The sequence below is a fragment of the Linepithema humile genome, chromosome 2 (assembly GCF_040581485.1).
Source record: "Linepithema humile isolate Giens D197 chromosome 2, Lhum_UNIL_v1.0, whole genome shotgun sequence".
NCBI lineage: Eukaryota > Metazoa > Arthropoda > Insecta > Hymenoptera > Formicidae > Linepithema > Linepithema humile.
Genome location: NC_090129.1, coordinates 16,556,738 through 16,583,926, shown reverse-complemented (window position 1 = coordinate 16,583,926; position 27,189 = coordinate 16,556,738). Strand labels below are relative to the sequence as shown.

Here is a 27,189-nt window from a genome sequence, read left to right as displayed (position 1 = left end):
ATAAGTTATACTTATTCAATATATTAAGTTTTTTGAAATTGTCAAAAACTTTTTAAAAATAATGTAGACTTAATGTAAAATTAATTTTTTAATTAATAATTTGATTAATTATTTTTTTTTATTAATATATGTACTTTTATTAATTTTATTATGTTTGTTATTATATTTATCGCTATTTATTTATCTGATATATTTATGGATTCCAATTTTCTTTCGTTCTCTTCGCATCAATATTTCCCTGTTTCTCTTCCGCTTTTCGTCTCATTTTCACGATAAAAAAATTTCGGTATCGGATTTTATGATTATCACTGTCTACGCGAAATGGGTGTTATTTTGTAACGAAATACGATGGAACGACGTGAAATGTTGCACGCAGATATACAGGGTGTTTCCGCAACATACAGATCAGTAAGTCGGGTTGCCTATTTATTTATCGGCAGGGGCATGCTTTACCGGCCGTACAGAATAAGGTTAGATCGCAAGTCCGGCGGAAAATAAGGCAAAAGAAATTTGAGTTATATCATTCTGGTAAAGTGTAAGATTCAATAATATATATATAATAAAATATATATACAATTATATATAATAATTTATTAATTATATATAATATAATAAAATATATATATATATAATAAGAGTTGTTTAATAATAGAAATATTAATAACGACATAATAATAAAATTAGTAAACATTTAACGATTATTAAACAAATAACACAATTTACAAAATAAATATAAATAATATTTTTTTAATAAATAAATAAATAATAAAAGTTATTAATAATAGGGTTATTAATAATTAACAATTAAAGATTAATAAATTAAATAATTTTTTTATTTAAATGCTTATAATAAATGTTCTATTAAATTACCATCTTCTTCTAAACATAACATAATTCTGCGCATGAAATTTTCTCTCACTTTATTTAATATGGCAGGAGTGATTTCTGCGCATGTGTTTCGTATTTTATTTTGCAAATCTTTTTGATTTGCTGGCAAAGTTTCATAGATTTTATTTTTTAAATATCCCTACACAAAAAAGTCCATGGGCGTAAGATCTGGAGACCGTGGTGGCCACTCCTGAGGACCATGAAGCCCGATCCATCTCCGCGGAAATTTTCTATTTAGAATTGTTCTCGCTACAAGAGACGTGTGAGCGGGATGTCCATCCTGTTGGAAAACCATTTCTAGCCTATTAGCTAGTGGCACATCTTCCAAAAGCTCGTCGAGTTGGTGGAGAAGAAATTGTGAATAATAATGTGCATTCACATTTCCTTCTATAAATTCAGGGCCGATAACGTGATCTCCTACGATTCCGAGCACATTTACTGTCCACCTGCCGTGAAAATTGTGTTCCTTTACACAATGTGGATTCTGCTCTGCATAATGATGCTTATTATGACGATTTATCTGCCCATGACTTCCGAAAATTGCTTCATCGGTCCACAAAATGTTTTTTAAAAAGATGTCATTTCTGGCATCATTAAAATCCACTTGCAGAAATTGAATAATTTAGTATAAAGTTGACGATGTAAGTTGATAAATGGTAACAATGTGTCTGGTATATTATAAAATAATAAAAGAATAAAAAATTTAAACAAACTAACGTGATCAATAATCCATTCACAGAAATTTAAACGTCGTGGCATATCAGCAGGTACAAGTTTGTGTGTCGTATGTTTTTTGAATGGATGCAAACCCAGCGAATGTTTAATTATTTTATGAACCGTAATGTGGTTCATGTTTGGATCCGCAGCAATAGCTCTCGTGCTTGTGTGAGGATTTCTGACAACAGCTTGTTGAACTGCATCAATTATCTCCTGATTTCTTTGTGGAACATGGAGCGGCTTGCGAGATTTACGAAATTGTCCATTTGTTCTTAATCTTTCTTCAAGGCAATGAAAAAAACTGTGGTTTGGGTGGCGTATGTCCGGAAACTTTCGAGCGTAAAGTGCAGCTGCTTGTCTTTGATTCATTTGACACTCGCCGTAAATAAGAATCATGTCCGTTAATTCGTCAAACGAATAGTGATTTCGTTCCGGTTCCATTATGTTAACTCAATTTTTAACGCGTTTTAACTTGTATAATTCACGTCAAATTCTGTCAAACGGAATGCGATCAGGACATAAGGAATACAGAAAAAAAAACAATCGAACAAACAATTGTAACAGTTTTGTTCGTTTGAAAATTAACACACATGATTCCACATTGTGTAAAAAAACACAATTTTCAAAGTAGGTGGATTGTAAATGTGTGGCTCGGAATCGTAGGAGATCATGTCATCGGCCCTGAATTTATCGAAGGAAATGTGGATGCACAATATTATTCACAATTTCTTCTCCATTGACTCGACGAGCTTTTGGAAGATGTGCCACTAGCTAATAAACTAGAAATGGTTTTCCAACAGGATGGACATCCCGCTCACACGTCTCTTGTAGCGAGAACAATTTTAAATAAAAAATTTCCAGGAAGATGGATCGGACTTCATAGTCCTCAGTGTGGCCACTATGGTCTCCGGATCTTACGCCCATGGATTTTTTCGTGTGGAGCTTTTTAAAAAATAAAATATATGAAACTGCTAGCAAATTAAGAAGATTTGCAAAATAGAATACGAAACGCATGTGAACGCAGAAAACACTCTTGCCACATTAAATAGAGTGAGAGAAAATTTCATACGCAGAATCACGTTATGCTCAGAAGAAGCTGGTAATTTAATAGAACATTTGTTATAAGCATGTTTTAAATAAAAAAATATTATTTATCTCTATTTTGTAAATTGTGTTATTTGTTTAATAATCGTTTAATGATTACTAATTTTATTATTATGTTGTTATTAATATTTCTATTATTAAACAACTCCTATTATATATATATTATTAAATCTTACACTATACCAGAATGGTAAAACTCAAATTTCTTTTGCTTTATTTTCCGCCGGACTTGCGATCTAACCTTATTCTGCACGGCCGGTAAAGCATGCCCCTGCCGATAAACAAATAGGCAACCCAACTTACTAATCTGTATGTTGCGGAAGCACCCTGTACAATCGCGAAAATACAATGTTGCTTTTTACGAGCTTAGACATGCGTCTCACCGCCACCCGTCAATGCTTTTATTTGTGAGCGATCCGTCACTGCGCCTGGACGAAAATTTTCCAGAACATATAACACCTTTTATTACGAAATCAAACATTGTCGTTGAGAAATGCGCTCGCTATTTTAGCGCCGTTTAATGCATTTGAAAGAGGCAATCATAACTTATTGGCAGATTAGAGGTATCCATAAGTATCGTCAATTATTTTCCAAGAGGTGTTTTTACTTTAGTTTTAGTAGATAATATGCATACAAGATACATATTTTATATGATATATATGTTTATTTATTAATATTAAAATATGTAAAAATTTTTAATTACAATATTTATCAATAATATGAATTGTAATACATTAAAGTTTTATATATAAATATGCACATATATTTTTATAATCCAAATTAGATAAGAGAAAATGATGTCTATGATACATACAGAGTATCCCATTTTAATTGCCCACCTCAAATATCTTGTAAATGACGCATTTTCGTGGAAAATGTTTCAGATAAAATTTGTTTGATCCTGAGGGGGGTCATAAAAACTACTGTTTGTTTGACCTTAGGAAAAGACGTTAAGGTCACGCCAAGGTCATTTTGATTTTTTTTTTAATGGAAACCTTTCCACATGGCATATTGACTTCTCTCAAGCTAACAGGATCAAATCAGCAAAATTGAATACGACCTAGTGGAGTATTTAGTACTTTACTTATTACTTATTTATTTTGTACTATTTTGTACCACTAAAAATAATTTTGTACCCCGTGCCATTTCAGAAAAATCGTGGCATTGCTAGCTTGATATCAAGCAGGACCAAAAATAAATAATAAAACAATCTAACACATATAAAGAAAAGGCTCAAATAATAACTATCAAATAATATAATAGAAAGGCATAGAGAGCTGTCGCGGGATGTTAGTGCGAAATTATAATTTTTCTTAAAGAAATTAATTTGTTAATCTACGTGAGACAATTAAATTTGTACACCGATCTCTGGTTCGAGATACTTAAAGTGTACGAAAATTTTAGTACATTGTTCTCACATATGGAGAATCAGTATGTACTGATAGGAATTATTGGAAAGAAAGGAAGAGAGAAAAAATATCAGGGCGAGTGGCTAAGCCGGGAATTGAACCCGAGTCTTCCGCTTGCCGGGCGAATGTTCTGACCACTAAACTACTCAGACCCCACGCTTCTAACATTTATCTCTCCTAGATTAGGAAATCAACAAATCTGTAGGACATAAACGCGTCATAATGCCCGTGTGATAAATAACAAAAATCAAAAACACATAGCACAAACAATTAGTACTGAATTTGTACTAATTTGTACTAGAAATAATTTTGTATTCCGTGTTATTTAAAAAAAAAATCATGATCTTGCTAGCTTTATATAAAGCTGGCAGAATAAAAATCATTAAAAAACAGAAAATAAAAAGAGATTCCTGAGTTCATAATCCACATTAATCGGAGCAAATTCTTATGGCCATATGAATAGGTCTGGTAATTGTCCGGTGCCATTATAAAAAAGAAGAAGGAGCAAATTCTTCATATATTTGTCGGAAGGAGCACTTTGATTCTCACATTACGCGGTTGTGCGAAATAACACAGATCTGTGAGGTTTTGTTGTTTGAGAATTCTCGGTGGTTTCCTACGTAATTTTGTACGCTGAAAATGAATCTGGCAGAAATTGCGTATCACGTCAGGTTTTCGAGATAAATGTGGTTAAAAGGGGTAATGACGATTTTGGCTATATTCATAAATGTATTACAGAGAAAGCAAATTATTCCCTATATTTTCACCGATGGCTTCTTATAGTACTATCTTTCCTCTTCAAAATCATTTTTTATTTTTCAACGTGCGATTTTTTTTTGTTGAGATATACCAATTGATCAAACCAATATGGCGATTCCATAAACTCTTACATATAATTTTTTCGAAAATTCCATAAAATTTAAATTTGCAAATTTGCCATATTGAAACCACTGTCACGTATGAGAGCTCTCTATGCGTTGTGCACATAAATTAATATTGCAATAAAGCAATAATAGAAAATAAATATAATGGTCGGACGGAATAATGCGTTAACATACATACATACACATACATACACATACACACACATACACACACGGATCTTATAAATTCGGCGAAGATCTAAAGGCCGCGCAATGTCTAACGATAGCGTCGGCGGTACTTTCTGACTTTTTTTATATCGGCGGTATTTTTTGATCTTTTTCATCGTGAGTAAATTTAAAAACAACAATCTTTGTCGGCATATTGTTGATGTCACCTTATGTATATGAACCAATAGGAGTTCAGAACCAATCAGAAGCCGGATCCAAGAAACCTAGCTTGGAAAGGCTAAATTATGATTCAATACTGTTCTGCCCGAGCTTGACGACGGTTCTACAGCTAGACTATTTTCGAAAAGTTCATACGATCAAAGTAAAGCAAAAAATCGATACCGAGTGTGTGCATATCTATAATAATAAACACGCGACTCAAGACGATTCGTCTCTAGGCGTTGTCGCGGTTCGTCCGATCACCAGGACTCAGGGCGAAAGATATAACGCCCCTAGGCGAGGTCCATGCGACTCAGGGCGAAGGCCCCTAAGCGTCGTCGCAAAACATTAGTGTGTGTCAAGTCCATGCGACTCAGGGCGTTCGAAGGCCCCTAAGCGTCGTCGCAAACATTAGTGTGTGTAAAAAAACTACAAAACTGTATTATCTCAGAACGTGAATCAATAAACTAAATTTTTATATGCGGAATCACAGTGTGGATATATTCTATCCCTGCTGACACATAACAACCACCATTTGTAATTTTGCAAATCTGATCACAGATCTAAAATCAGTGACTTCAAAAACTCTTATTTTGATTTTTATTAAAATTATCTTAAAAAATTTAAGGGTCCGTCATATTGGATCCGGCATTTTGAATTTTGTTAATCTGACACCAAATTTAAAATCAGCGACCCCCAAAACTATTTGAAATGTATTCAGTTTATCTGTGCTAGTTCCTTCAGTCTGTTAAAGGGTTTTACTCCTATGTTATCAAAAGTTCATAATTTCAAATTGATATATCTCAACGAAAAAAAATCGCACGTTGAAAAATAAAGAAATAATTTTGAAGAGGAAAGATAGTACTATAAGAAGCTATCGGTTAAAATATAGGGAATAATTTGCTTTCTTTGTAATACTTTCATGAATATAGCCAAAATCTTCATTTGGCTCACCCCTTTTAACTCCATTTATCTTAAAAACCTGACGTGATAAGCAATTTCTACGGCCAGATTCGTTTTTAGCGCACAAAATTACGTAGGAAACCACCGAGAATTTTCAAACAACTCTTAACCTTAACCAGTTGAGTGGTAATGTATCATATATGTACAAAAAAAAGTGCCAAACGTGATAATGTATCATATATGTACATTTTTAAATAACTCCAATAATTTTCAACAGATTAGCATAAAATTTAGTCGTAGCATAAAATTTAAATCGTAAGGTTTTTTGGGCTGCTAAATTTGAATCTGATGTCAAAATTGCAAAATTTAAAATGGCGGATCCAATATAGCGACTGTTAATTGTTTAAACCAATAATTTCTAACATGTTCGCATATACTTGATACACAAAGGCATTTTTCAAATGTCGAAATAAAAAATTCTTTTTCACCTCCATCATTAGCTGGTTAAATATTTTAACGACCCCTCTCCCCCCCCCCACATTTTGGTTTACACAATCGTAACTTTTGTTGCGCCTACTTCGGTAGCGGTAGGCGCTGCGTAAAAATTCGGGATTCGCCATGCTGGTCAAGGGGGCTTTGGCTCGGAGAGTTTAGAATAATTAAGCACTTCTGAATAGATAGAATAACTTTTATTTGGTATCTTCTTATTACACTTGTCACCTCACTTATTCGGCGACCGTACTATCGTGGTTACGCGTGTACGCGACGTGTCGTGCTTCGTCCGGAACTTTGCTGATAAAAACCCGCGGCGCCTTGTGTGCCACCTTAATTTATACGGATCAGTATTCGGAACACAATGAGACTTGAACTATATCGATCCATTGTGTTACCAAAATGCTGATCTGTTTAACCTACTTTAGACGCAAGTGACACTCGGGCTTCTAAGAACGAGTGCTCGCGTCAGCGCCTAATTGTTTAAGAGGATGCTGGAGTTACCGACTGAACACGATTTTTTCGCGAGCAAGTATCTTTTTATTGTCTGCAAAGAATAAAAAATTCTTTTCTACGATTAAAATACACGCGATGATAAAGTGCGGAAGCCTAGACTTGAAGGCAAGAAAGAAAAAAATAAAAAAAAAAAGATTTTTCTTAACCTTCAAAGCTGTCAATTTGTGACAATATTCTCTTTATGCATAAATTATGCAACTTGTGTATCTTTCCGCACTCTAGATTATACGGAAAAACAACATGGAACCCTCAAAATTGAACTTAGAAGCTTAGTTTATTAGAAATAAATCCGTGAAAATTTGTGTATATGTGTGCGTGCGTGTATGACGTATTGAGTAAAACAGAACGGTACATTAGTTCCCGGATTATGATCCAGAGGCGCTATATAGTTCTCAGTGCTATCTGTCATATATATTAGAATCTTTTAAGTTAGTGTGCGTGTGTAGTTATGTGTGTGTATTATGTGCTAAGAAACCTGATTGAAGATAGGTTGAAGGCACTCCAAAGGATAAAAAAAGTGTATGTATTATATATTAATTTTGCAACATTTTTGCAACATTTTTATTATTTAATTACATACATTTATATTCTAATTTCTGTAAAATACTTTTATTCATGTGTTTTATGTATATATATTATGTATATTATGTGCTCCATATTATATATATTTACTTCAAAATATCTATGTAAAAAGTTAATATCATTTTGTATATTGTATATATTTTTATAATAAATGAATACGTCATATAACCTATATTATGTATAAATAAGTTATATGATGTATGACATCCCATACAGAACAAAATATGCAGTAAATATCTAATAAATATTTATATATCCATTTGATATCTATATCTACTATGGATAACTTACAGATGTTTAATAGATGTATAAAATATCTATGTCTCTTGAATTACAAGCGGAGATATCTAATAGATATTTACATATTATCCATCTATCCGTGTGCATCAACTAACTACCAAAGATATCCATTAGATATTTACATGTTATCCATATATCCATGTCCATCAAGTAGCTACCAAAGATATTCATTAGATATTTACATGTTATCCACATTTCCATGTCCATCAAGTAGCTAGCAAAGATATCCAGTAGATATTTATATGTTATCTACATATCTGTATCTACTAAGAAGCTATCAAAGATATTTAATAGTTGTTATCTATATTTATATTCTAGAAAATCTATGTAGTGACACGAGATGTCGCTGTTATCACGGTGATGCGTGACAATCGTTGCTAGGTGATACATGATAGTCGTTTGTCTAATTTACTCGTGACTCTGGGTTATCGTTGGCGCGAAAGCGTGTCGATACGTGTGAAGCAGTGAAGCAGTGTGAAGTATACGTATATGAACAGTATTTCGTCATTTTATGTATGGATTTCAAAGGCCGTTTCATTTGCGGATTAATATTAAGTTGCAATTGTCAAGCGCGAGAACATTGCATTAGATATAAATGTGTACATATATGTAGTACTTCGCAACAAGTTATTGCATCATTATACTGCACGTGCTTTGTGTTGCTTTGTGGTAACACACTCATACGCAATAGCGTATTTGTATTGAGTTAAAGACATTGTGCCTTTGATAAGTTTTTTTACAGGTAAAAAACTTTTCTGTTATTTCTTTTAATTATTTTATAATTAAACATACAGTACAAATATCCTAAAAAGTTCGTTTTTTTAGCTGCATTGAGACTGTGTATTACAACAAGGTCATAAAGGTCAAAAGGTCAGGCAATCTATTTATCTACCTGTTCTCTGTTTTTCTGTGGAACTTTTCTTGATTTGATGATAAAATTTGGTAAGTTGTGAAATTTTTTGAGTTTTGAATGCTTGCTTTAATTTTTCTCTGTTTCCTATTGTTTTTTATTCAAAATTTAGATGTATATATTCCACACAGCACGCATATTCAAAAGATATTTAGAGGACTTCCTAAAGATATCTTTGAGAGGTACGATATGTTCAAGATGTTCTCTTTTGGATATGCATGTTGTGTGAGTACTTACATATTCATTATTACCTATCTAAGATTTTTACATGAAATACATGTTTTCTGATTTTTTGTGTTATTTTTGTGCTTGATGTGATGTCAGAAGTGATTTTGTGTTAAAATTATAGTATTCCTTTTTTTTTATTAATTATATTTAGATATTAATATTGATACTTGTAAATAAACTGCATTAATTTTATACGTTACTCATATTTCTGTTATAGTTTTTTTCATTTACGGTTTAAATTCTCTTCAATTTTTGCTATTTGTGTGGAATTAAAATGTATATTTTTTTATAATTTTGCGGTTTAAGATTCATTTTTTATTTATTGTCTTACATTAAAGATGTTATAAGCAATTTAATTATATATGTTCATAATATATTTTGCTTTATTATTGATTACGATTATTATTATTTATCAAAGTAATATAATTTATGAAAATATATAAAATTGTTTTTGAAAGTTAAGTAATACTAAAAAAAAAAGATTAACTATTTGAATTGATATGGAATAAAAAAATAACAAATAATATTATTTTGTAGAATGTATATATTTAGAGATCACAAATGTCTTAAAGAGTTTGTTTTTTTCAGTTGCATTGGGAGTGTATTAAAAAAAGATTGTAAAGGCTAAACTATTTATCCTTTGTTTTTCTGTGGAATTTGGTAAGTTGTAAAGTTTTCTGAAGAGTTCTAAAGTGCTTGTTTTAAATTTGTTTTCTACAGTTTTTTATTAGAAATTTGAATGTATATACATTATACTTACATTCATTAATAATTTTATACATAAAATGCATGTTATTACTCTTTTTTTCTTTTCTTTTTCTTTTTTTTTTTCATTCTTTGTGTTATTCCATTTTTGATACGTCTGAAGCTATTTTATGTTAAAATTACGGTATTCTCTTAATTTTGATTAATTATTTGAATATTAATATTAATACGTCTAAATAAATCGCGTTAACTTATAAATTAGTCATTTTTGTTATAGTCTTTTTCTTTGCAGTTTAAATTCTCCTCAATTTTTGTTATTTGTGCGCAATTAAAATATATTTTCTTATTTATAATTTTGTGATTAAAGAGCTTCCATTTATTTTATATGTCTTACATTAAAGATGTTATAATATATGCATTTTAATTTTGCCACGTTCATATATTTTATTTTATTTATGATTATGAAAGATTATATTTTATCAAAAAGTATATAAAATTGGTTATGAAAATAATATAATAGTACTGAAAAAGAAGAATGATTAAATATCTGAATTTATGTGAAACAGAAAAATAGCATAAATATTATTTTGTAGGATATACCAGCTATGCCAAAACGAAAATTGCTTTCAGAAATGTCAAAAAGGCATTACCGACGATTAAAATGCAATACACGTAATATTGCAATTGAAACCGAAAATATAAATAATCCGTCGACAAATTTTGTTAATGTAGATAATCTGCAAAATTCGAGCGATATCAGTACACATAAAATAATCGGTGTTAATTGCGATCTTCATCAGACAGCAAATGTTACAATAAGAAATGAATTGCCGCGACAATATTTTAATAGTTCTGACAATGAAAATGTTGCATATGACTCTTATTATAACGATAACAGTTCTAATTTGGAAGATCTATTGCGTCTAATCGCACACACTTTTGATTATGATCAAAATGCTGGGCATATAAATTTGTTTGCTAGTTCATCAATTAAGGACGATTTAATAAACTGGGCAGCACAATTTCAGATTTCACATATAGCAATTACTGCATTATTGTCAATTTTAAGAAAACATGGCTTTAATGGCTATTTGCCGAAAAATTCGAAAACATTGATGAGAACACCAAGATATACAAATGTACGGAAAGTTGCACCAGGAGAATACTTTCATAAGGGCTTAAGATCAGGAATTATGGAGTTTCTACGAAAAAGTCGAGATGACATTGATTTAATTGAAGTGCAAATCAACATAGATGGATTACCAATTGCAAATTCTTCTAATAATCAACTGTGGCCAATTTTAGGTTCAATAATACCGAGTCTTAGTAACATCTTTATTATTGGTTGTTACTTTGGTTCCAAGAAACCATCTGATTGTAATGAATTTTTACATGATTTTGTGGATGAAGCAAAAATTCTAGTGACTAAAGGACTTGAATATAAAGGAAAACATATATCTGTATCTATACATTCGTTAATTGCTGATGCACCCGCAAAATCTTTTGTAACTGCTACAAAGGGACATACAGGTTATTTTAGTTGTGTTAAATGCATAACTGAAGGTGAATATATTGATGGGAGAATGTGTTTCCCGGATATAAATTGTCGTAAACGGACAAATGAAAGTTTTCGTCAACAAAGACAAATAAAGCATCATACTGGGAGGAGTATTTTATACTCCTTTTTATACTTTTATTTTATACTTATTTTATTTTATACTTATATTTTATACTTATATTTAGATATACCGAATTTTGGTATGATAACGCACATCCCGTTGGATTACATGCACTTGGTTTGCATTGGTGTGGTAAAAAAATGTTACATTTTTGGTTATCCGGACCGTTAACTGTTCGATTATCGACACGATTAGTTAATAGGATTTCAAGATTGTTAATAGAAATGCGAACATCGATACCAATAGAATTTGTTCGTAAACCACGAGAATTACATTTCTTAAGCTTATGGAAAGCTACAGAGTTGAGACAGTTTCTTTTATATACTGGCCCCATCGTTTTAAAAAATGACATAAATAAAGATATCTACAAGAATTTTCTAACATTACATGTGGCCATTCGGCTATTATGTTCTCCAGATCTTTCACATATTACTTATGCCGAATCCTTACTAGAACACTTTGTACAGTCATTCGCAATTTTATATGGTCCACAGTATTCATCTCACAATATACATGCACTAATTCATTTAGTAGATGATGTTAGAAAATTTGGTACACTGGATACATTCAGCGCTTTTCGATATGAAAATTACTTAAAAAAAATAAAACAGTTACTTAGAAAAGCTGAACGTCCCTTACAACAAATCCACAATCGTTTAACGGAATTGGAATATTGCTTATCATTTGAAAAAGAACATCGAAAAATAGGAGTACATGGAATACACAATGCAGGCCCAATCTTTCCTGGAATAAATAGTCCTCAATATTCAACATATTCAACAGCAGATTTTAGTCTATCTATTTATAATCCAAATAACTGTTGTGGTCTAAACGATGGTTCGATTGTCATCATAGAGAATATTGCCACTATGACTACTAATAATCTTTGCATTATTGGTCGAAAATTCATCGATTTGAGTGATCTATATACTGAACCATGTAATTCTTCCTTGTTGGGAATATATAAATCGGAACGATGTGAAAATTTATCGGCTTGGCCTCTAACATCTGTTAAGATGAAATATGTTAAATTTGATTGGAGTAATACATTTGTACTTGTACCATTGTTGCATACATAATGTATGTACATTTGTTCATATATGTTATTGGTATGTATTTACATTGCGTTTGTGTGTGTTATTTTTCAGATGTGATATATTTATAAGATGGCTGTTCTAAATAATACATTCTATTTGATAGAATTTGAAGATGGGATACAAGTAGTACCTGATGATTGGATACAAAAAGATACAAAGAAATGTTGGTATCCAAATTTTAAAAGAGATAAAGATATAAATAAAGCGATAAAAAAACGGCTAATTCCTCAAGATGATTGGTTATTATGTTCATTTAAACGAGTGTTTGGTATATATGGTAAGTAAACGTTTTGTCTGCTGTCAATGTATAAACAGTTATTTTCTAATTATTGTAGCCAATATATTGTCATACTCATCATTGTTAAAGATTATTGAATATTTCTATTGTATTTTGATAGAATCCTACAGTGAAGCATGTAAGAAACTAAAAAAGGCTGAGATGACTTCGGATGTTAATACAGATACTGACAAAACAAAAAGAAAAGTCAGAGCCAGAAAACAAAGTAATACTGATGATGATGAAAGCGATTGTAGCAATTATCAGTCTTGTTTACCACCATATCCGAAAGCGCCTATGATTCATACAAGTAAGTAATATTAAAATTATATTTATTACGCCTGTATTTTAAGATATGCATATGTGTATATGCTTGCATATTCATTAGAAAAGTATAAACATTTCAATGTGGCTTATAGTATAGTTGAGCATTGACATATTTAAAAAATATTTGGATTCTGAGAACTATAAATAATATCACATATATGTTAATATTAATATCAACATATTAATATGTCTTTTATATTATAAATAATCTTCTGTGTTGCAAGATTTCATAAATATACGTATGTATACATTCATAATACAATTTTATATATTCTTTTAGATACGAAAAATACACAAAAAGAAGATGAATATATTACAATTAGAAGTAAGTAAAACATAATTCATTATCATATATTTTAAATAACTTCTGTGTTGTAAGATTTTATTAATATATGTATATGCATTCATAATATAATTTTATATACTCTTTTAGATACGAAAAATGTACAAGAAGAAGATGAATATATTACAATTAGAAGTAAGTAGAACATAATTTGATAGCATTCATTTTTAGACAAAATATCAATTTACAATTCTTATAAGGAATATGCTTGCGATTATTGAATACTAAAGCCAAAAATATTTTATTTTTTGCATTTAAATATATCTGAAGTTAATATCATCTCGAGAAATATATTTTTTCTCCTTTAAAAACTAATATTTTCTGAAATGCAGATGAAAATGTAACATTTTTTAACTATCTGTTTAATCGAAAATAATGGTTCTTCAAAAATTATGTTTTATCGAATCTTAGGGTTTGTTCGCGTCGCATGTTTCAACATGCTCCTACTCGCTCCAATATGCTCCAATCTATAGTATTACGTTACGTATACTATAGTTTGGAGCGTATTGGAGCAGTATTGGAGCGAGTTGAAACATGCGACGCGAACAAACTCTTAATGTAGCTTTATTTATATATATTTGTATTATTATTAGATTATCTTCAACGTATTGAAAGAATGTTAGCAGATATAAAATTTGATGTCAATCATTTAACTGAACAATATCAACTTATATTAACTAAGTTGAATTTAAATGTGTCAAATCGGACACGAGAAAATCGTAGCCCTACGCCAAATGATAAGTTGAGTGAACTGTCCTTTCCTCTGAAAACTATAGAGGAAATCGAATTTTTACAAAAAATTCTTGCATCAAGCAAAGAAGGATTAAAAGAACATATGGTGAGTTATGTAAATATATACAGGGTGTCTGGCAATAATCGCCCCACCGGTCATATACAGGTAGAGGAGGTCAAATCGAGTAGAAAAGTCCTTTACCATTTTTTAATTTTCATAATAAGTACTGAGTAATTAACGAAAAAAGATCGGCGAATCCGCGCGAGTAATGGCTGGTTTATGCTTCGGTCTTAATCTTAATCTTAGTCTTAGTCTTAACTTAATCTTAAGGACTCGTTTATGCTTCCCTGGAAATTCGGACTACGCATGTGCAAATGTAACAAAACCTAACCTAACCTAACCACAAATTGTAATAGATCCCGGTGCTGCAAATTATAGTGAATGTTAAAATGAATCGCCAGCGGCAAAAAACTTTAATGTTTGGAATGGCACTTTTGTTATCAAGTGCCTATGCAGCATGTGTATTATTAAGAAATTAAAAAAAAAATAAAAGAAAACCACGGAGATACGCTGTTCGGCCACTGAATCGAAAAAGACACGAAACTGGTCATTTCTTTTCTTTAATGAAAGATATGCTGAATATTGAATACGATCAGGAACAATTTTTTAAATATACACGGATCGAAAACCATTATTTTGCGCGGTTTCGTGCTGCGTCGGACGTCAGACTTACCTCATTGGCCCGGCCTTAGGACATTAGGGACTAAAGTTAAAAGATGGGATCTTTCCAAGATTAAGATTAAGACTAAGATTAAGACTAGGGAAGTATAAACGCCCTTATGGCATTCTACGTTATCAACTCTTAAGATTAAGATTAAGACCGAAGCATAAACCGGCCATAAAGCGCGCGCGGTGAGAAGGACGTCCCACTGCTACGCGATCACTAGGACACAAGGATCTAGCGTTACGCGCCGCTCGTATGTTGCCATTGTCATTTGTAGAGCGCTCCTCCCAACGCTTCATCGCGCGCCTAGTGATCGCATAGCAGTGGGATGTCCTTCTCGCTGCGCGCGCTTTACTCGCGCGGATTCGCCGATCTTTTTTCGTTAATTACTCAGTACTTATTATGAAAATTAAAAAATGGTAAAGGACTTTTCTACTCGATTTGACCTCCTCTATCTGTATATGACCGGTGGGGCGATTATTGCCAGACACCCTGTATATATATATATATATATATATATATATATATATATATATATATATATATATATACATTTAATTACTATACATTTTATATATTTGTTGTATACATGCTTTTCTAATAATACGAAAATTATTTCAGTTTAACATATTAGCAACAATTGGTGGAAGTAGCTATGAAGAAATGTCAAAAAGAATGTTTATATATGTTTTTACAAATGAAGTAGCCAGTTTTTACAGTTGAGTGGGAGGAAAAGGAAAACGGAAACTTCATCATTTTGAAGTAATGAAATTAATGTTTAGTAAGTAAAAATATTTTTATCATACATTATTTTTTGGACGTTAAATTATCCATGAATGTTAAAATTTTCACGTGAATAAATTAATTACTATTCAATTCTTGATAATTATAAATAACTTTTAAAACAATATTTTTATGGCTGCTCTACTGTAACAAATTTCATGATATCGCGAATACATCAAGCGTTTTATTATATAGAAATAGTATGAAAGTACAGAAAATGTAACATTAATGAAAACTATTTTGCAGAAGTTGTCAGGAAGACATTCCCTAATGTAACGGAGAAAGAGTTTGAAACAAAATGTAAAGATTGGTTTCGACACGCAAAACACAGGTTTGAGAACGAGAAACGACGGCAAAATAATTCAACAAAGGTTAGTGTTTATATTTCTCAATTTTTAATAAAATAATATATAAATGTCATCCAAAAGCAATTCTAGATTATGACACCATATCCTCCTACAATTTTTGCCTAATACATTTTTTTAATTACACGATTTCCACATTTTTGCCAGTTTGCTTGTTAAAATTAAAATAAATTACCCTCTATTTCCCTTGATCGCGTATATTTTGCATATCAATCTTCATGTTCAAGTAAATAACCGCTTTTAATTCAAATATTATTTAATTAATTAATTAAATTTAAAAAAATATATATATAATTAAATAAATTAACCCAAATAATTATCCAATTTCAGACCAAGCATGATGGTGTTTGCCCTCAACAAACGACTAGCATGCAAGATGATGGACATGATGAAGCGCCGTCATGTGGACGTAGTATGAACAGTAGCGAAGCGATCGCGTGCTCTAAAGTATAATATCGAATAATTGTCATTTAATAAATCACAGTCAAGTGTATTTTAATTTTTTTTAAATGTAATTAAGATTTTTTTTTAAGTTAGTAAGATAATCGCATTGTGCATATATGTGTGTATTATTATGACAATTATTATTTTTAAAATTTATAATAAATAGTGCCTAGTTTTCATAAACCAATTTATAATCAATACCTATATCCTTTTAAAGTATAAATCTAATCTAGCATATATATTTGAAAAAACGTCTATAAAAGATCAGTAAGATGTTTTAACATCTTTTAACACGTTAAATTAAAACATGTTAAACATGTTAAACATGTTAAAAGATGTTAAAACATCTTACTGATCTTCTATGGACGTTTTTTGAACATGTGTGCTGTTAGAATATTCAATATATATATATATTGTGACGTGACATTTTTGAGGTCCGTCACAAGGGCGAGAAAGCCCGATCGAGGAGGGAAATTTGAGGTCGGAAACCCCACCGCGGGGGGCGACGACCTCTCCCTCTTAATTCTCTTTTTGAGATCGTAGATTTTGCGTTGTAACGAATTATGCGAGTCGTAGTGAGTGGCCAACTCCCATATTGTGAATAAAGTGGAGCAGCCTTCGTGGGACCTGCGAGGGACTCAGCAGACAGGACGACGGAGGCTCGGACGGCGTGTAGACAGATCCGGAACAAGGTCAAGTAAAATATCCTTGAATAAACAATTAGATTCCAGACAAAGTCGCTACCGTAGATACAATTGCAGATTTGGAGCATATCGAGGCCGGTGGACGCACCCGAGAAAGATGACGCCCGAGAGGGAAGCGCGCTCTCACACGCCGAAGACCAGAGTGGGTACCCGAAAAAGCTGTCGTAACGAGCCAAAGCAGAATCAGGTCGGAACCTGATCAGTTCCCGGCCGATTCAGAGAAGGTTCGGATCCGTAAACGGAAAAGGCCGCGAGGGGCGTTAACGGCAGCTGCCCTAAGAGAGACTGAGGTCACCTCGGAGAAGCGTCACCGAGGGCCGAAGTATCGAGGAGCGACGCGAGCATCGAGATCTAGTAAACATCGAAGGATCAAGAATCGCTAATCGATAGCGAGGATCAACATGCGCAGGACGATGCGCGGAATGTCACCGCTATCCAGCGAGCCTCGCTGTCGTCACTGTTCGGCGAGTCGGCAACCTGAGAGGAACCTCAAGGACCACAACGGGCGTACCGACGTTTTGTAAGGCCACCACTTCGACTTCGCGGTAAGAGCGGTATCAGTAGGCGGCCCGAGCCTCGCGGAAATAAGAACCCGCCTGGTTTTCGTGAAAGAGTATGAAGAGTATCGAAATGTCTCGCGATATTGTGCGAGGTTAGATTTAGGCCGGGCCCCGCTGACTACCGCTTCTATAGAATAAGATTCCACCATGCTATCCCCCTCGGGGCTGCCGAGCCGACAGTCGTTTTGCGTTAATTAATGTCTCTCGTTCATGAATGATAATTTCGCGTCTATTTGTGTATTGCTGTACCGAGTGTTAGAATTTTTGGAGTTAGCCTATCGCGTATCTTTCGCCTCGGCCTTCGGTCGAGCGTTTACATTCAGAACCGTAAGAATAATACTGAGATAGAGTTTGTATTGTAGGCTAACCGTTATGGAGAAAGATTGAAGTAGAGCTAATTGTAACAACCGCACCGAATGAAAGTTACTGAATTTGTACGCCGAATATTATACCGCGTGAGACGGAAGTACGCGGATTTCCGCGAGTTGAACAGTGAAATCATAACGCCTCTCACTGAGATAAAATATGTCTCCACTTCGCGGGATTGTTAAGACGCCCATCACCCGGCGTCAATCTCACTTAATCTAATTTATAATTAAATGTTATTTGTTATGAAATTTACGTGTTCTCAATAACCGTCCGATTTCAGACTCCTCTCTCCAAATCAGTATTTCGCGTCTCGAAAGAACCTCGCCCCTCTGCCATTTGTAGAGTGGGCTAGTCGCGCTTATCGCCGTTGCTCGTTAAAGAAAATCATTGTTTTAACGTAATTTGTTCGTGCGGCGCGTTAATCCGCGCCTGGCGCCCAACTTTAAATATTGAAGTAATCACTAACATCCATTGCATAGAGCAACGAGGTTTGATACGCTTACCGGCGGGTCTACTTCTGCCCGACGGAAAAGTCGTCGCAATATATATATATATATATGGACATGTATATAATATAGATTGGATATCTACAAAGAAATCCATTAAATATTAACATATATGCAATGGATATCCACATAAATATCCATAGGATACTGATATATATGTTCAATGGACATTAATCTACATATCCAGTGGATATTTATGAAAACTCGTATTGCGGACATTTGGATATTTAAAGCATATCTAATGGCTGTTTCCTATATATTTATGGATATCTCTAATATCTTCCGAGAATATCTATTAGATATATAATACAAATTATGTTCTGTATGGGATATGTCATATAACTTATTTATAAAACATGAAATATAAAGGTATTTTTAGTTTTTTGTATGTATCATTTGTAAAAAAATCTTGATAAAAGAAACAACATTAATTTTGTGATTTGCAATAATCTGTTTCAATATATACTTCTTTTAAATATTTACAATTAGCCTTATTTTATGCGTTTACTTTGGTATCTAAAATACACATCAAAATATAAAATTTATTTCTATCACAGTAGAAAAGAAATATGTTATAATATATATTATTATATATGTTATTATATATATTGTTTAATTTTAACAGTTTTTATTGGACTGTACTTTAGACAATATTATATTTTGTCATTTCTCTCTGTTATAAGACATAATGTTTCTTTTCTACTGTAACAGAAATAAGGCATAAAATAAGGCTAATTTTAAATATTTAAAGGAAGCATATATTGAAACAGATTATTGCAAGTCGCAAAATTAATGTTGTTTCTTTTATCAAGATTTTTTTACAAATGATAGACACAAGAAATTAAAAATATCTTTATATTTTATGCTTTAGAAATAAAAAATGTGGCATATATCATATACATTTCTTGTAAAAACAGTATACAAAACGGTGTTAATTTCTTATATATATATTTTTATATGAATATAGATAATATGGAGTACATAATATACATAATATATATATAAAGCACATGACGTAAAAGCACATGATGTAAAAGTATTTTACAATAAAGAATAAGATAAGCCAGAGGCGATCTAACGTGTGCTGGTGATGTAGAAATAGAAAAGCCAGAGGCGATCTAACGTATCCTGGCGACGTAGAATTAGAAAAACCAGAGGCGGTCTATCATGGGCTGGCGATGTAGAAATTGAAAAGCCAGAGGCGATCTAACGTGTGCTGGCGATGTAGAATTAGAAAAGTTAGAGGCGATCTAACGTGTGCTGGCAATGTAGAAATAGAAAAGCCAGAGGCGATCTAGCATATTCTGGCGATGTAGAATTAGAAAAGCCAGAGGCGATATAACGTGTGCTGGCGATGTAGAAATAGAAAAGTCAGAGGCAATCTACCGTGAGTTGACAATTTTTAATAAATATAGTCGGAGGCGATCTAACGTCAGCTGACAGTTTAGAAAAAAGTGAGCCAAAGACGATTTATTCGAGAGCTGGCAAATTGTAAAAAATATTGTCAGAGGCGATCTACCGTGAGCTGACAATTTTTAATAAATATAGTCGGAGATGATCTAACGTCAGCTGACAGTTCAGAAAAAAGAGAGCCAAAGACGATTTATTCGAGAGTTGGCAAATTGTAAGAAATATTGTCAGAAGCGATCTACCGTGAGCTGACAATTTTTAATAAATATAGTCGGAGGCGATCTAACGTCAACTGATAGTTTAGAAAAAAGAGAGCCAAAGACGATTTATTCGTGAGCTGGCAAATTGTAAGAAATATTGTCACAGGCGATCTATCGTAAGTTTGTAGATTTTAAGAAATACGTATTTCTTTTAGTTAGTAATTTACTACATGTGTGGTCTGTTAATGTTTTATCGGATAATTTATAAAGTCATTTCACCTTTTTTCACGCAGTTGAAATTTTATCGTATGCCTGTATGATGTACATACGAGACGAAATAGACTTGTACAAGGTGTCTAATAGATATAAATTAGATATGATAAGATATTTTATTTGAAAAATGTATATATAATACTATATATTTAATTGGAAAAAAATATTATATGCTTTCCCTATTTTTATTCTTATGTAATTAATACAAAATAAATAAATAACTTAATTAATTATTCAATACATACATATACATATTGAATATAGTTATCTTTATTTTATATTTTATATAATGACTGAAATGATATATACTCTCATTATTTCAATCATTATCATATAAAATACAAAATAAAAATAACTATTTATTCAATATATGTGTATATGTATATATTAACTAATTGATTAATTAGTTATTTTGTATTTATTACATAAAAATAAAAATAAGAAAAGTGTATGACGTTTTTCTTCAGTGATATATATATAGTATCATATGTATATTTATCATTTATTATTTTGTCATATTTGTTCATATTTATTTGGCACCTTGTATACGCCTATGTCTTCTCGGACATTATATTGCAGCCTTGCGACAAAATTTCAGTCGAGGAAACAAGCGCAAGCATCGTTTGTTTACAATCTATCCGATCACACGTACACAGACCACACGTCAGTGTAGTGAGTTACCACTACAAACAAATGCGTACACACGGACCTACGCGGCGTAGGCTACGCCGATAATGTCATTTCATTTTTAGTACCATCGAAATGATGGCGCTTTCGCGTCGGAGTTTGGCTGCCACTCCAGCATCCTCTTAATAATTAAATAACTTTTGTCACAGGATTCTCGAGAAGTGGGCTCGATTAATGGCCTTCTAAATGTTTATTATTGTTATTGCCTAATCAACCTATAATTATTACGTTGTGGTCTTTCGACACACAACACTTTTGATTGAAAGGTCGTAGTAAACATTTTCAAAAATCATTGTTCTCGTCTTGGAAAGCCCTTTCAAATGAGTCCCCACTCGACCCATAGTGCCATTTAATATTTTCCACTCTTATTCTATCCCTGCCTCCTCCCAGGGAGACGATCCACACCCATTCCGAAAAGTAGCTTTTTCGAAAACTTTGAACCCGTGTTTCACCGTTTTTCTATATTTTAACTTTTGACTCTTACCACTTTTGGCACAAACTCTTCAGAAAAGTCTACCACTGAAGTGGTTAATTTCGCAGGCCTGTGTAATTGGCCAAAAGTCGTCTGATTTGTAGTGGCAATAGCTGATTAGCTTTTGCGCATGTTTGCGATTTGTGTGAAGCAAACCGGCAGAACTCGCGAAATCAGAGTTTTGGAGATACCGATCCGGAAATATGTGTTTTTCGAAAAATTTTCGGAAAAATACCAATTAGTATCGCAAGCTTTCGCTTCACGAGCTTTGCAATCAGGGTTGGGAAGTAACGCGTTACTTGTAACGCCGTTACCGTTACAATTACTTTTTTTTGGTAACTGTAACGGTAACGGCGTTACAAATTTTTTTTGTAACGAAAAAAGTAACTTAGTTACATTTTTCGGTAACGAGTGACGAATTTAACAGTTACTTTTATCGTTACATTTTTCAAATTTACTCGGTATAATTTTATTTCATTGGGTGTGAGACCCGTATATACATACGTACGCAAAGCGTGGCAGAGAGAGAGAGAGAGAGAGAGAGAGAGAGAGAAAGAGAGAGAGAGAGAGAGAGAGAGAGAACGTAGGCTGCGTTCCGAAATTCACTGCCAGTTGTCTGTACTGGAAATCTTTAATTCACGTCACGTATATTATAGATTTTTAGTATTGGCATATCGGCAGTCGATTTCGGTACACAGTCAGAGAGAACAACGACAGCAGACAGCAGTGAACAGTGAGCAGCGTTACAGTTTTCGCGAATAAATTAATCGGTTAATTGGATTCGATGTGATATCGGACGATATTGTAGGACAATATTGTTGTTTTATTCATCTTGATGCAAGTTATCTTAATATATTTCTTTCTCGTTTCGATTTCCCACACCTTATTTGGGTTAATCGCAGAACCGCGTGCCGTATAAGCACGAGCTCGCGTAATTTCGGTTCGTCGGCATTATGAAGAAATAAGTGAAAAGTGGAAATTAACAATGGAAGAAGCGAATACATCTCAATCTTCAAAAGAAAATGTGGAATGTGAAGTGCCATGGCCAGCATATTCCAAAGTTTTCGATTTTCGACCGAATCTCAGCAACGAAAAAAATTACGCTTTTGCGTGTAAATTTTGCATTGGTGGAAAGATTATTCATGTAAATAAAAGCTCTGCGGCAAATTTAAAGAAACACTTAAATGTAAGTATTATTTATTTATTTAATAAAAAATTTATTTTTGTGAAAAAATCCAAATATACCAAATCCAAATGTACCAAATCATACATACCTTCCAATCTTACCAAAAATCCAATCTAACCAAAAATCCAAATATACCAAATCCAAATGTATATGTGTATGTCTTTTTAGAAGTTAAAATATTATTTTCATATTTGAAGTATTTACTATTACATTTATGCTATTATACAATATCTTTATTTTTTTTTGTGTTGAAATTGGAATTGTAATCTAAAACATCAAAATAAATTATAGAATAATGTATAGAATAAAGCACAATATTAACAATATTAATTATATGATAACAACAAAAAATATTAATTACAATATTATTATATATATATATATATATATATATATATATGTATATATATAATATATAACAAAATTAAATATATAAAAAAAATAAATAATATAAAGACTAAAAAGACATAAAAATATTTTTTGTATAATTTTTTATAATAAATTTCTAGACTTGCAAGGAATCCAAACAATACCTCGAAACATTTGTAAACATGCAACTCAAAATAGTAGGTATAGAAAAAAGTATGACAGTTGTGACGTGACGCTTTTCGAGCGCCGTCACAAGGACGATAGCCCGGCCGAGGGAGCAAAGGTCCTGGTGTTGCTCCTCGCGTGGAGAGAGCAACCCGCGAGACTCCACAATCGATACGCGTTGTTTTTTTATGTCAGTCCCTTTGTACCGTTAATATCGTTTTTTAACTTGTAAGGCGAGACCCCGTGCGGGCGGCGTTGCGTGTTTTGTGCCTCAGGGCGAAGATGCAGCATCGCCATGGAGACCGGACGCCGGGGGATCATCGACGGGTGTCACGCGTTAGTGACCCCACAGCAAAAGATCAGGTACCGCGATTCCGTCGCCTCCGCCATCCAAGCCCTATCTAACTCCGCTTTGGTTTTAGCCACAAAATCAAAGAAGCGCAGCAGCGGACCTCGCCCGGCTGCAGACGGCTTCGAGGACTCCGAAGATACTGCACCCGGAAGGACCGGAGTATGGCCCGGCCAGCCTAACCAGTCTCTTCCGGGAACATCGACTCGTCAACACATTGTCGGCCGAAGGATTTGAGGAAACCACAGAAGGCAGGGGGGGGCGCCCTGGATGAACTGTGGGCGGTTCTCAGAGGCCCCCCTTTTTGGAAAATCGGCAGGATGCGCAGGAAGGCGACGCGGATTTGGAAGGACCTACGTACAGAGCCGAGAAGAGCCACTGTTCGGTGTGCCGCAAGTGCGCGAGGACGATATCGAGGACTCAGCCCAACAACGCCGAAGACGCCGAAGACGTCCACTCAATGTAAGCCGCCTCTCGGGTAGCCGTAGAGTTCCGTCCGGTGATGGCTGCACGACAACCGATAACGGATCGAATTTCGTTAAAGCATTTCGGTAATCCAAAGTTTTATAATATTCTACTAGAAGTTTTATGATACTTTATAAAGTTTTTTCTATATTGCAAATATATTTTTTATATTAAAATGTTTTAATTTATAAACAAAATTTATTAATTGTTTAGAGTTTTCGAAAGAGCTGAAAATGATGATGAGGATTCTGATGCCATAGAATTTTACAATCTATATAATTTATTAATTTTGGCCGATATAGAAGATACAAATGCAGCAGATTTGATCATTCTTCCACCACATCATAGATGTGTTAGTCACACGTTAAATCTCATTGCGGTGAAAGATACTGAAAAACCTTTAGGCAACGATGCTTTATACAAAAAAAAGTATAGAATAATATTTGCCAAATTATCAAAATTATGGAGTAAACAAAATCAATCAACACAAGTAGCGGATAAAATTAAAGAATATTGTGGTGTTTATTTAAAGACTCCTGTTATTACAAGGTAAACAATTTTTTACTATATTTTTACTTATATTTGTGTGTAAATATCGATTTTTTTTGGAATAATAAAAACTATTATTTCTATAAATCTATTTATTTTTTACTTCAATAGGTGGAATTCTACTTTTGATTCCGTGCTTCAGCTGGTAGTGCTTTTAAAAAATGATACTGAAAAAATAAATAAATGTTGGGATTATTGCGATTTGCAAAGATTGACCGATCATGAAATCAAATTTCTGGAAGAATATTGTCAAGTAAACTGCAGCATAGAATTTAATAAAACTTATACACAGTGAACCACAAAAATATTATGGTTTCTTCGAAATGTTTCTATCTAGGAAAATTTTGTTTGATCTATTTTAGTTTTGTAAAAAGCGTAATGAAAAAGATATTTAAGTGGAGACATTAAAGTGGCCCACCCTGTATTTCTATATATTATCTAATTCTTTATTCTCTAATTAATTTAATCATCTATAATTTTCTTGATTTGGATTAGGTAATGGAACCTTTAGCACGTGCATTGGACGTTTTACAAAGCGATACAGGAATGTATATGGGATACTTATTGCCAGTTCTAAGTACATTGCAACAAAAATTGGAAAATCTCAGTAAATCTAACCTTATAAATTGTCATTCATTGGTTTTAGCTATTCAGCAAGGTTTAAATAAGAGGTGATGCATTAATCTAATACATATGTTAATTTGTAATAATGTTGATATGTTTTATTTTAAATAAAGATTTAATTAACAAAATATTTTTTTATTTTGAAATATTGGTTTAAAAGTATTAATTTTAGTAGAAAAAAAACAATGTCGCTTGATTTAGTATATTTATATTTATATATAGTATATATAGTTATATTTCATTTCAGATTCCTTACAACATTTGAAAAAAAAGAATTAATAATCGCAAGTTGTCTACACCCCAAATTCAAGTTAAATTGGTTAACTGGGGAGAAGAAAAAACTTGCTGAAAGCTACTTGGAAGATTTATTAGGAATTCGATCAACCGAAAATTCTCCAAAAACTGGAAAATCCGATGATCACGAAGATTTTTTTATTTGTGAGCAACAAAGAATGACAGAGGGTGAATCTGAAGAAGAAGAGTTGCAACGGTTTCTAAAATCTAAAAGTTGTAAGGTAGAAGAAATGTTAAACGATTATCCAAAAATTAAAAAACTTTTCGTTAAATATAATACAGCACTTCCTAGCAGTGCATCAGTAGAACGTATGTTTAGCGTTGGCGGCTCCGTGTTAACACCACAACGCGGACATTTGTATGACGATACTATTGAGCAACAAATTCTTTTAAAAATAAATAAAGAATTTCGATAAAATTTTGCAATATTTATTTTGAACCTTGTAATTTTTAACAAACTTTTACAGGTTGAAAGTCTCCGAGACAGCGACGTTAAAATTTGACTCGTAAACCAGTGTACCGTGTCAGGATTTTAAAATTGCATAAGGTTATAAAGATGTAAAAAAGACTATTTTAACTATATCTACGAATTTAGAAAAACTAACAATAAGAAAACTTTTTAATTTATATTTACAGCATCTAAAAATTTTTAAGAAAGCTTGTTTACAACTTATTCAAAATTTTTCTTATTTAAAATACCATCAAAATTATTACTTATATTATATATTATTAAAATTATTACACTTTATATTAATAGCGATATCATTATATTAAAATTATATCATTTTTGTTACTTTAATAAAAAATAATGTTTAAAAATTTTTAATGTTTACTGTAAATTTGTAGTGTTTAATTTAATCTTGTATTAGAAAGTTGTGCATAAAATGTGTATATATAAAAAAAGTAACGGAAATTGTAACGATTCGTTACTTATTGAGTAACGGTAACGGTAACGAGTTACTTTTTAAAATTGGTAACGAGTAACGATAACGAGTTACTTTTTAGAAAAAAGAACGGTAACGGTAACGAGTTACTTTTATAAAGTAACTTTCCCAACCCTGTTTGCAATCGTCGCTGCGCGGCACTGTACTGCCGAATTAACTGTGAGTGAAAATTTTCCACAGTATTTAGTTTGAATGACGTGAAAACCGTATTTTTGTGCGACTCTCACAATCATCTATCCAAATCCTACCGCAAGAAGGTACGCAGCCATCTGGCAGTATACTGCCTT

The 27,189-nt window shown here is 32.6% G+C and overlaps 2 protein-coding genes and 3 pseudogenes across 2 annotated transcripts; 4 read left to right on the top strand and 1 right to left on the bottom strand.

Annotated features, from left to right (window-relative positions):
- Positions 1 to 24: 24 nt before the first annotated feature.
- On the bottom strand, positions 25 to 7,282 carry LOC136997705 (uncharacterized; annotated as a pseudogene).
- A 2,467-nt stretch (positions 7,283 to 9,749) lies between these two features.
- Positions 9,750 to 12,268, top strand: LOC136997703 (uncharacterized; annotated as a pseudogene).
- Positions 12,269 to 12,917: 649 nt separating this feature from the next.
- LOC136997704 (uncharacterized) lies at positions 12,918 to 16,939 on the top strand (annotated as a pseudogene).
- Positions 16,940 to 24,296: 7,357 nt separating this feature from the next.
- On the top strand, positions 24,297 to 25,335 carry LOC136998079 (uncharacterized). Its single transcript, XM_067350102.1, has 3 exons — positions 24,297 to 24,577; positions 24,705 to 25,040; positions 25,152 to 25,335. Exons 1-3 carry the CDS (start codon positions 24,297 to 24,299, stop codon positions 25,333 to 25,335), a joined length of 801 nt encoding a protein of 266 aa, XP_067206203.1.
- Positions 25,336 to 25,538: 203 nt separating this feature from the next.
- LOC136998080 (uncharacterized) lies at positions 25,539 to 26,376 on the top strand. The gene is made up of 2 exons (XM_067350103.1): positions 25,539 to 25,711; positions 25,912 to 26,376. Exons 1-2 carry the CDS (start codon positions 25,539 to 25,541, stop codon positions 26,372 to 26,374), a joined length of 636 nt encoding a protein of 211 aa, XP_067206204.1. The 3' UTR covers positions 26,375 to 26,376.
- Positions 26,377 to 27,189: the final 813 nt, after the last annotated feature.